This window comes from Macrosteles quadrilineatus, unplaced genomic scaffold, assembly GCF_028750875.1.
Source record: "Macrosteles quadrilineatus isolate MER2022 unplaced genomic scaffold, UCM_ALF_1.0 Scaffold_7__1_contigs__length_78375512, whole genome shotgun sequence".
NCBI classification, from domain to species: Eukaryota; Metazoa; Arthropoda; class Insecta; order Hemiptera; family Cicadellidae; genus Macrosteles; species Macrosteles quadrilineatus.
In genome coordinates, this window is record NW_026542600.1 from 68,402,191 (window position 1) to 68,414,737 (window position 12,547).

General features: G+C 35.1%; 1 protein-coding gene across 1 annotated transcript; it reads left to right on the top strand.

The window, feature by feature from the left end:
- The first annotated feature begins 495 nt into the window (after nt 1-495).
- Nucleotides 496-12,441, top strand: LOC128998400 (uncharacterized). Its single transcript, XM_054424514.1, has 5 exons — nt 496-568; nt 5,256-5,403; nt 6,637-6,779; nt 9,715-9,832; nt 11,835-12,441. Exons 1-5 carry the CDS (start codon nt 526-528, stop codon nt 12,070-12,072), a joined length of 690 nt encoding a protein of 229 aa, XP_054280489.1. The 5' UTR covers nt 496-525; the 3' UTR covers nt 12,073-12,441.
- The last annotated feature ends 106 nt before the right edge of the window (nt 12,442-12,547 follow it).

Genomic DNA, 12,547 nt, shown 5'->3' on the forward strand with positions numbered 1-12,547 from the left:
ATCACCTAAAATAAAATGGTTTGAACACGGATATTTTTTTACATTAGAATAGTACGATGCCAACAAACCAGGGGACGTACTTGGTGAAGATGAGTGAAGGATGATTGTTGAATGAAGGAAATTATTAAGTTTCCAACTGGGATCAGCAAATAGTTTAGCCAGGACCATTTTGTAAGTTCCCAGGCCTTGGACGACTTGAAACCATAAAAAGTTACTGGCTTTTCCAAAGGATTGAGCCGGCAAACTTTTGATTGTTTGGAAATCAACCACTCAGCTACCAAGATTTTCAAAACTTCAGTGAATTACGAAAACTGCTAAACACGTTCGATATAATTCAGCCGTGCCCGTTGTGAAACTGAACATTCAAATCGACCATCAAGACAAAGAATTGTTTTCGTACTGTCCCCCGGGTTTAGTTTTAGTTTTACAAGATTGTCGGACAGTGTCAAGATAACGCAGTGCGGAGGCGGCATTATCATTTCCGAGGACATTTAGGCTTCACTTGGGTTCGACATCACAAGAAACATGGACCTCTCCAGCCTCATCTTGTCTTTAGTGGTCATCTCTAGTAAGTATCAGTTTCAAATATTTCAAACATGAAGCACAAAAACTCGCTTCAAAATAAAATAGTTTGCTTGAAAGTGTTTTGTACACTTTACACTTATAAGTATAATTCACGTAATATTTTCCACAGTTAGTTTAATAGCTTCTTTACTCATTATATGCCAAAATAGGATTTTTCCCTGTATGTGGTCTAAATTCTTGTGAACAAAATGATTATGACTAGATCCGTCACAAGTACAGCATTGCGAGAGCTACACGCAAAAAATTAAAAATTAATAATTACATGCAACATAACACAAAACAAAAAATATTCAGTCAAAACCAGTCAGCACGATTTTCCCACGGAACTTTGGACAACAATCGAAGGCGAGGGCAACTATTTTGTTGTAATTTTCAACAATTTGAACAACGTATAACTCCTATTTATCATTTAACGAACGTAGGCTATATAAACAAAACTTCAGAATTATGAAAAAACTAGATTTGAATTAATATCCGTTAAAATACATATCTACAGTAAAAAAAAAAAAAACCATAAAGATGTTGTCCTTGTAATATCAAAATGCATTGGAATAAGGACAAGTTATATGAACATTTCCAAGTATTAAGCGAGTAAAAGCCCGGAATCTCAGGTAGGTAGTAAAAATTAGGGAATTGATTAAAAAGTTTACGGAAAGTAAATAAAAGAAACGTCTTATAACACTTAAAACATATATTTACGCTTATACTGTTACTCACAAGACGGTAAACATACAAAAAAGTTATAAAAATATACACGACGTCGTCATTCGCCTATTGGGTCTGATGATGATTGGAGTGTCCAATCGAAATCGATCACCACTTACCATCTTTTTTGTATATTTACCGTCTTGTGAGTAACAGTATAAGCGTAAATATATGTATTAAGTGTTATAAGACGTTTCTTTTATTTACTTTCCGTAAATTTAATAACACGTACAATGCTGATCAAAGAAGTTATTTAAAAAGTCTATAAATAATATATGACGTGACCGCAGGTAACAAGGTAACACAGACTTACTGTAGGAGTAGTAGATTGTTGAAAATAATCTTTTTATAAATTTGTCTGTGATTCTACCCTATTTCAAAAAACATAAAAATAACTATTGCCACAGACAATATAGGCCTACCACCATGGTCTGTTCTCTGTGCTATTACAAACCATCGACAAATAGCTTTATGTAGCCGACGGCTTTCAATGTTCTTTGTTTTAATTATAGCCTAATTCAGACAACAAAGATTTCAAGAGTTGTAATAATTTGTAACGAAGTTATATTTTATGTCACAAGCCGTAGATAAAAAGTATAAGTGCATTTGAGTAAAAATTATTTACATACATACGGAACCCATTTTATCACTATCGCTACTTCTTTGGAATTTATTTGGGAATTTGCATTACTTTAAGGTGGGTTTACTCTGTCACAACACATTTGACAGTTAGGTTGGACCATAGATAAAACATACTCCCTTAGTAGATTTCTCATCGTTATGGAACAGCTGAAGACAATTTTATTGTTAGTTCTGTACGGTTTATGTAGAGGTCGTGTTTTGTTTACAATTTGTTTCCCGTTATTACAGCCATTTAAAACCTCGTTTAACCAAATAATACGATCTAATCATAAACAATAACTTGTCCCCTAGTTATATAACCAAACAGTAAATCACAAATCAAGAAATTAACCCTAAAATAATAGAAACAAAGTTTCGTCGACACTAGCGCCCATGTGTCACGTACATGAACTAGACACGAAAAACGTGCTTCAAAATTTACAATGGGATGAGAAGTCTACTTGTGTTGGTTAGTCTATGGTTGGACGTAATTTTGAGTAAAACTAAATTAAATTGAATATCAAGACGGCAATGGTACTAGGCCTTGATGGCGCTAGAACTGATTAAATTATATTCAAAAGTTACGCTGACACAACAGAGGGTGCATATTTTAAGGAGACGATGAGTGATGGGACCATGGCTGAATGAGTGAGATGTGCTTTTGTTACTAACTTGACTACGACCAGCAACTTGTACCTAGTTCACGACTATTTGTTAAAACAACCCCAATGCTCAAGGATAGCTGGAACCAGTTTTGAACCGTACAAAATCTTCCGACTTGTACAAGATCGAACCGGTGACCTCATGATTAATAGAACGTCCACTCAGCTATTGCCCGAACTTATAGCGCTTTCCTGTATTAGGTTAATACAAAATTCGCCAAAAGTGGAAATGGAATTAATAATTTCAACATTTCATAAGTCGTTATCTGAGTAAAAAAGAGATTATTCTAAGTCATCATAAAACGATCAACGTTTGACCCATGTCAATCGTCTTAAATCGAAGCTAAGTTGCCTTTTTGTCAGCTGCCTTTTGCTCTTGATGTTTAGTAGTCACTGATGCACATTTCACCCCGTTTGTGACATATTCAGGGTATATGCACCTATAAACTAAATAGCTATATTTACAGTGATTGTTAAGCAATATTACAGTATTTACATCACGGTTCACGAATGTCACGACTACAAGCGGTCAAGTCTAAGTCAAAACATTCTTTATTCGTTATAGTATCACATTAACATGAGCTTGAATAGAATCATAAACTAAGTTCAAAATTGCTCACAGCTAATTAAATACATAAAAGAGTACTAAGATTACTTTATTATTACTTTTAACAAAACCATGATTGAATGATTACAGTATTTGGGATTCAAATTAAATTAACTGTTTTTTACTAATACTGAAGAAGTCTGTTTAGTGAGTAGCAGGGAGTTCTTATAAAATAGTATTTTAAGAGCTGCTTGAATTTATTAAATTGCGTTTCTCTTCGGATGTGAGCTGGTAAAGATCAGTTGGCAAAGATCGGCATCAGCAGATGTCAAAACAACATCAAACTACAGGTAACGGAAATGGACCAAAAAGATTACTTAATTATAACTAATTCTAGAATCTTGGTGACACTACAATTATTGGAATTAGTTTTAACACTTCAAATCGCCTAATTAATTCGTCATGTGCTACCACTCCTTTCACAAGAGGCTCGTCTCAAATTAACTTGCGTTTGCTGAGTTATTTTAGCACAGTTCATGCTTGAAATGTTTAGCACACCACGTCACAAATATGTAGCTAACTCGTTGTGAAAGTAGTTAACTGGTTTACTCTGCCAGCACCAAGAACTGGTGCAGTAGGCACGGAGGACGGCCGTCGGATCCGGTTCAGCAATAAAGTTGAGCGTCCTCCCCCGTCCTCGGCTATGCACAGTTATGTCCTCCGTATATACCTCCCTCTAAAATGAAAGCCCAATGCACGCTTGGTTCACCATACGAATAGTTCAAGTGCATTGCCTTCATAATTGATTTTTCAACCCTCAATATCGAGGGTGTTGGGTGCGGTGTTATTAAATAACTCGAGGAGGCTGAAGTGTAGACCCTCTACCATTGACTATACGTATAGTCAATGCCTCTACTCATGTAATTTAAAGCTCCAATACACTGAGCTTATAGGTTGTCTAGCTTGGTAGGAAGGAGTCATGGAGAAGGGACGATTTCGAACCAAACTGCAATTTATTTCTAGGCTATTAATTGATTACGTCACAGTAACAACATGTTTTTGCTACATAGTACCCTTTCCCTTTCAATAAGTTAAAAATGCTTTGCCACAGCCGTAAAACAAAACAAAATTGTATTCTACCGACAACATAACTAATTACTTGATAAAACAAGATTTTGGATTTGTCTTAGCAAGGTTTCGTCTGAAATTTGTACTAAGTCTAGACTTTATTTCAGATCTATGTTCGCTTTTGTCAATGTCCCATCGTTCATTTAGCGTTTTTTTTTTCTGAAATGCAACAATGCAAATTTTTTCATTATTCATTCAAAAAGTTTCCCAATGAAAAGATTTAAAACATTTTGAGAAGCTCTGCTGGGAAAAAAATGTAATATATACAGAGTGTTCAAAAAAGGTGGGGACATAATTTAAGTAGTGATTCCTTGGGTCAAAATAAAGAGAAAATGACATATAAATTGTTTTCTAAAATCGCTTTGTTAACCAAATATCCGTAATTTTGTATTTTTTACATAAACATTTTTATCTTTGAATTTGTTCATCCAATCTGTATGGAACTTGGTATGTATGTTGAGGTAGAATAAACCTGTGTTAGAAAAAAATCAACTGATTAAACTAAAAATTTCAAAATCGTGGCATTTTAATTTTTCTAACTTAAATTACTCAAAAACTACTGATTTTATGAAAAATGTCAAGAACACATATATTTATAATTTTTAATTCGTCCCTATCAAACGGTACTAAGTTCCAAAAGATCGAATAAGAACTAGCTTAAATATTATGATTTTTAGTTGTAAAATGGGGCAAACCGGACTATCTTAGCCTTATTATGCCCAATATTACATCTATTAAGGCATATATAATATGAATAACAATTTTTTTTTCTGATTCTGAACTTGTGCTTTCCATAACATTTTGTCTCAGGAAGGGAAAACGAGGCTTGCACTCTCCAAAATTAACTTTGTGATACTTTTGTATTTGGTCTAATAAGAGCAGTTTTAATAACAGTAGTGAAATACCAGCTGTAACAAAAACAAATAGCCCATATATGAAAGTTTTAAAACTAAGATATACAGTATAGTTAGCTTTATACTGTAACTACAGCGAATATTGCACTACAGGAGTAAGCAGTGAGTCGGATGAAGATTTGGACTACCAAGATTCTTGTCTACCTCAGTTGGCAGACAGATGTTTCAAGGGTCTGATGACTAGCCTAACCTGTGAAATAGAAAGCTTAAACCACTGCTCTCAGTTTGGAGACTTCTGCAGGTAAAACGAAAAATATACCAAACACTAACCTCCTATCCTATGTTTGCAGCAGCAACCTCTAACTAACTATATTTTACTGTTTTCAATATCTATAAAAGTTTCAGCAAGTAAAAGTAAAATTAATGTTTAATAAACAAACAACAGAATGGTGAAAAGGGTGATTTTGATACACTTTCTCAACTAAAGAACCCTCCCGGAACAAAGAACCAACTAAAGGCTCTCTCTAAAGCCTAACTAAAGAAGCTAATGTTATCAATGTGTCAGCTATACTCGTGGAAAAGTTCATGCAAAAACTGATTAATATTGTTAATTTAATATTCAAAATATAAATTAAACAATGTCTGTCATATGCAGTGATTTCACTAATAATTTACAAGTATATTTATTTGATACCAAATTTAAAAAAAAATTTCCAATTTTACTTACGAGGTGTTCAATTTTTTTGAAAACATATCACATATTATAACAAATGTTTAGTATTTTTCTTTTTTAATACTTGCTGTTTTTTATTGGCTCTCAAGTCTAAAAATAGTGAGGAACAAACACTGAACCTGCGAACAGTAGCCGGCTCGGGGCACAGGCCCAACAGGAGGTCACGCTAACTTATCCACGACTATGGATGAAATATGCCTAGGCAAAGTGGACAATGGTATAAATAATTTCATTTTTCGCCTTCTGTTCTTGATATAATTATGTTACTCACTGCGGCACTTTTTCAACATGTGTCATCTTCAGATGTTCACCAAATACAAAAAACAAAATGACGATTAACGTTGTTTTTTCCCACGTAACCATCACGGTTACACTGAGTGGTAGCGGTGGTAGGGTTGTGTTGAATGTTTCGGGAGTAGAAGGTTGAATTTCACCACAGGTTCGACTGGGGGTGTCAGAACGGGGAGATGGAAATTTCCGAATTATACCTCAGGACTGCACGATTGGTTGGAGTGAATAAATAATGTCAAGAACCGAACAAAGCATAACAGGTTACTCGATTATAACAACTTCTTGAAACCGGGTAGCATTGCAAGTTTAATTTCTTGTTTTGGCAAACATGTCTTACATACATACACATCATATGAATATCACCTGTGAGTCTGGATTAGATTCTACAACTGAATTGTGCTGAGTAAAAGACTTTTCTCTTTGTTTTCAAATATCTCTTGAAAATGCTAAACTACAGAAGATTGAAATCTTTCAATTTTGCTTAAAGAATTTCTTTGTTTGTATTTACAGTATTGCTACTGAATCATTGCAGTGTGCTTCTGATATTATAGACAGCGACTGCCAAAAAGGCCGATCAAACTTTGACTCTTGGCTTAAAGGTCTGCAGGCTGCGAAAGAAAGAGTTTGTGAAAACAACGCTGCTCTACTCAGGGGTAAGCTACTTCTATATAATTATAAATTAAATCTTCGCCTTTAATAAATAATGTGCCTACCTACTTTATCATATTATACTGATAAGACAAAATTGTTCAACATGTATCTATCACAGTGCTACTTTTTAAGAGATATCAGGGGCGTTATTTGGGGGGGGGGCTGGGAGGGCATTTGCCCCCCCCTGGTTCCTGGGTCAGAGTGGTATTAACTAATTATGTCGTTTTTATTTTCACTAGTCCCGTCTCCTGTCAAGTTAAAACGTCATCACAGTGGCGACGTCACACTATGGATGATTTCTATTACCTACTTAACAATGTTATATAGCAGTAAAAGCATCCATTACTATTTAGAGTAATGTGCAGGGTATCATAATGTGGGCAACTTAACCTTCCATCTGGCGCATTGATTTTCAAACACCAAAGGGCGCTCACGGAGGTTACCGGGAGTACAAAAACTATACAATGATGAGTAAAAACATTTTAATTGCAATAAAATTGTAAGAAAAACATTTTTTATGAGTTATTACACTATTACTTATAAGTTGTATATACAATTTTAAAAAATATAAAAACAAATAAAAATACGTAGGTAGCCTAAGTGTTGTGGATAAAAAAGACCAACTTTTTGTACTTATACAGTACTATTGTATATTTAGAAAACAAATTTAAAAATTGTATAATATAAAAACACGTATATGGTCTAATTAAAAATAATCATTTTGTACAAGGACAACTCATTCTATCAAAGCTCTTGTAGACAAAAATTGCATCAGTGTATGACATAAAAACAGCTATGGTATTATGAAAAAAAATTATTTCATAAGGACAACTTACTTTGTCAAAGCTCTTTAGAAAAAATTGCAATGGTGTTTGAAATAAAACACCTATTGTCTAATGCAAAACATTATTTGTTAGAAGGACTACACGTTTTGTCAAAGCTCTTTTTCTTGAAAAAAAAGTTTTCCGAACTAACGCACCATTAGTACTTTTTACTAAATGTTGTTCCTTGTACTTCCTTTCAACACTAGCCAACAATCTCACAATTAGTTCTTCTTCATGGTTATTGCCAACCACAAAAACAAAATAACATATTCATAGTTATAATACAGTATAATGTTTATTTTTGTATAAACAATATAAATAAAGTCGTTGTTTGGACGGATATATCCGTCTTTAGCCCAGAAAAGAAATTTCTTGGAACGGATACATCCGTTTCCCACCTGGAACGTAAACGGATATTAACAGATATATCCGTCCATAGCCCAGGAAGGGTTAAGATTTTTGGTGTATTGTGGTGATAGCTAGTATATTTGTAAATTGTTGGCTAATGTTTTTATTATATGTTTATTTCTGGTATTGTAATTATGTTTAGTTAGGGTCTCCCTAAAAGTGGGTAGTTGTTTACAAAGCCACCGTGCTATTTCCGAAATAGAGTGATCATAAAAGTTAGAGTTTGACAATTTTGAAACAGTTTTTACTAGGGACCCAAAAGGCACTTTGCCAATAGTTTGTATTATTTTTTTTGTAGTTTAAACATATTTTTTGAATGAGGAGAGCTACCCCAGATCAAGGTTATTATTAGAGCAGAGGGTAATCTGTTATCAAGTTTGAAGAGCACAAAACAAAGTTGTTGCTTCTTACAAGTTGATTGATTCAAGGCTGCTTGCAACAGCTTATTAGTGTTTCAATTAACTAGATCAATAATGAAGCTATTGATACATGAATGAAGCGAAGGAATGTTTACTCAATAATGAACTTTGTCACAAAGACAACTCTAAGGCATGGAAATAAAAGAACAACTCTGTCAATTTTTACAAATTTCCATATTAAAATTACCCATTGATTGGACGTATTTTTTTTTTTATTTGTAATTTTAGGATGATATTGTAGTGACAAATATACACTGGTTTAACCTCTTTAAGCCCAAGGGAATAACAGATTCAACTTTTTTTATATTGCTTTTTCCTATCATACAATTTGATTTTCTTATAAAAGAAGTTGGGTGTGTTCTGACCCAACACCGCCTTATAAAGGCTTGGCCGTTGATCAAACCTAACAAACGGTCTTCACTAACAATACTGAACTGGTAAACCTAACACCCTTTGTAGTTTGAAGATAATCTCAAAGATTGCACTGCTTGCAATACATGTCAGATTGTCAGACAAAGCTTTTAACAGTTTTTTGTTATGTTCTCAAATATAGAGTTCGCGCGGCTTATCTTAGTTAAGCCGCGCAAGTGCCTGGCCACACGGGGCGGATGAACCGCTTCCTGTTGGGTTTTCCCAGTATCAGTACTCTATTAAAACATAGTTCAGTTCCACTCTTTTTAGTTGTCATTGACGAAACACTAATGTTAGTTTGTGCACTAGAAGCGTGTGGTGATCTGGAACCAAATGTTAACCGAAATCATTGGGTCCATCCTTTCATAACAAAAAACCATTTGTTTTTCAAACCTTTTATGAGCACATGCGAAACCATAATTCGGTGTTCTTTAAACATTGATCAAACACCACACAACCGGTTACAAACACACAAAATACAAACTAAAAAAAACCACTGGAAATGCCCGAAGAATATCTCCAATAAGCGCGGTGCCGCGCGGTCGAACCGTATCGTGTGGCCACTCTCATAAGACTGCATGTGTCATCCCCTCCAACGCGGCTTAACTTCGCGCGGTCGAGGGACGACATGGCGCGGCTCAACCGCACATGCGGCTAAACTTCGCCTCGTGTGGCCACTCTCATTTGATTCAATGTGTTGTCGAACCCCTAGTGCGGCTTAACTTCGCGCGAAGATAAGCCGCGCGGCTTACATTCGCCTCGTGTGGCCGGGGCCTTAGAGTTGTAAGTAAAGGGTATTATATATAATATTACTCCTGAAATCTGATAAATCTGGCTTTCAGGTTTAATATCCCTAATATTTGTTTGATGCACAGCCTTGACAGCTACCCCATGCTTCAACATTGAGGAGTTTCTTGAGTGTGTTGAAGACAAAACGAGAGTAACTCACGTTCTTGATCTGCTTCAAGTCAGCCTCAATAAGGACGAGTGCAAGTAAGTGCTTTTCATCACTCCGTACAGAAAGTAGAATTTTTTTATGACAGCTGATATAAAAGAAAATATTGCTTCCCAAGTTCTAACTTAGACATAATTTGCCTCCAGAATTGATTAATTGACATAAAATCAGGTTACTATAAACTGTGTTGTCAATCAATCCTATATTTGTCGTGATGTTTCGGGGTTAAAACCCCATTTTCAAAATTTTTCTCTTCAGTTGTCAAATTGTCAAACATATCTTCCTGAACTTGCCTTTGTCAATAAGACATCACACATAGACATTTTAATTTACAAAAGTTACAAGCCCGTCGAGGCTGGCCCTGGACAAAACCAGACTGCGGGCCTCGCGGGCTTGTACATAAATTTTGTAAATCTAAATGTTTCTGTGTGTGCTTATGTGTGATGTATTATTGACAACGACAAGTGCAGGAAGATATGTTTGACGACTGAAGAGAAAGATTTGAAAACAGGGTTTAAACCCCGAAACTAGACACCACGACAAATATATGATTGATTGACAACAGGTTAGTAACCTCATTCTATGTATAATTTGGAAGTAATTTTGTTCTAAATTTGCTTTCCCTTTCTCCCAATCAGTTCTCAATTTGCTCACTACACAAACTTTTGTTTTATTTCATATAGAGGGTTAGTAAACAGTCTGGAGACACCCTGTTAATTTTTTAACAGACCATACTAGAAAAACAAAACCTGGCAAACCTGTATGGCATGTTATGAAGTACTTTTTGGGCATAACCGCCACTTGGTGTACATCCCCAAAATGGGGGATTTTGGGGGAAACTCAAAAATTTCAAATTGTAAGACCCATCGAGTGACCCCTCATTTTGAAGGTCCTCGTAAAAGAAAACCAAAAATGCAAACTAGAGGTATCTATCTTAATCCAGTAAAAAATGGCAGCCTAATTGCTTCTTGGTTCCCAAACCCATAATGGGGGATTTTGGGGGGAACTCAACAATTTTAAATGTTAAGCTCCATCGAGTCACCCCTCATTTTGAAGGTCGTAATAAAAGAAAACTAAAAATGTTATCTAGAGGTCTCTATCTTGACACAGTAAAATATGGCAGCCAATTGAATATAAAATTGCAAGTTAATTCTGATTTCTAAAGATTTCAATCAGCTGCCATTTTTTACTGGATTGAGATAGAGACCTCGAGTTTGCGTTGTCAGTTTTATTTTATTACGACCTTCAAAATGAGGGGTCACTCGATGGGTCTTACCGTTTGAAAATTTTGAGTTTCCCCCAAAATCCCCCATTTCGGGTTTGGGAACCAAGTAGCAATTAGGCTCAAAACGTACTTCATAACATGACATAAAGGTGTGTAGAGTTTAGTTTTCCTAGTGTGAACCGTTACAAAATTAACAGTGGGTCTCCAGACTTTTTACTAACCCTGTATATACAGTACAGTAGACATACTCCCTCTTATCCGGACACCTTTTAACCGTAGGCTTACATCTGTTTAACTGGACTACACTCGGCAGAAATTACATCTTTTTAACCTGACAATTTTTATCACATTGGTTTAACCGGACTAGATCGGCAGTACAGAAACGACTGTTCTCATGGGAAAGATTTGAGACCAGTGATCATGTGTGATGTGTCTAAATACAATGCTCTACTAAATTTAAGTCGAATATCACAGTCCCGAGGAGTACGGATAAGAGGGAGTCTACTGTAGTGAAATCAGCTGATTTCACTTTTTAACTATCTAAATGTAGGATTCACCTTAAACTAATTTTACTGTGTTTCCAACATGTTTAGAGTGTTTACTCCACGATAAACATAACCTTGAATTTATAATTTTTACACTGTCGTGAATGTAATTAACACCCAAAAAAATATCGTAACTTCTTGGCATTGATAGTGATAATAAATTTAAACTTTATGTGTAAGTAAAAAAAAAAATTACAAACACTATAAGGGGATTAACAACCTGATTTCCAAAATATAAAGAACTATCAAAATGATTATGTTATATTTCAGCCTGTTACTGACCGCCCTTCCAACATGCAACGTGAGGGCTCACGCAGCTCACTCACAGTGCCACCCACCCCAAGATGCCATCAATGCCATCGTCTTGGCCTTCTTTTCCAACACTGAATGTGGACAGTGTCATCCCCGCAGTGGTCTCCTCGTATCTGGGTCTCATGGTTTACTCTCCGAAGGGTCTTTCAGTCTGCTTCTCTTCTCTTCGGCTTTGTACCTAAAATTCTACTACTGACACAGACGTGAAAGTTGTTCAAACAATTGTGCCTCTATAACTTAGTTTACATCTTGATTGATATCAAATAATGACTCTTATGTTAAATGAATACAATTGTATCAAAGATTACAGCCTAAGTAGAATGTTAGAAATTAAGTTATGTAAATAAGTGTTGATAAAGATAGGAGGAATGTAATTTATTCTAACTAGATTTATTTTTCACCTAGATTTATTCTTGTTAGATTTGGCTGTAATTTAACGTTATGAAGATTTGGCTACTCAAAATTGATCTAATTTACCCCAATGGACCTAATGAGGTAACAGTATTATCCTATTGACTTATTTATCTATTTTTCTGTATTTGTAATTAAAGATTTTACAATCATATACCATATTCCCTTTTATAAGAATCAACCTTTTCTCTCACGAACGAGCAAAAAGTATCAATGTAATGAGAAGTAAATGTTCTTCTATAACTGGGAAAATGATAATC

Excerpts from the sequence above, each read along its gene's own strand:
- LOC128998400 (XM_054424514.1), top strand. The coding sequence starts at position 526 with ATGGACCTCTCCAGCCTCATCTTGTCTTTAGTGGTCATCTCTA. Across the intron at positions 5,404-6,636 it reads CAGTTTGGAGACTTCTGCAG|TATTGCTACTGAATCATTGC; the intron begins GTAAAACGAAAA and ends TTGTATTTACAG. Across the intron at positions 6,780-9,714 it reads CAACGCTGCTCTACTCAGGG|CCTTGACAGCTACCCCATGC; the intron begins GTAAGCTACTTC and ends TTTGATGCACAG.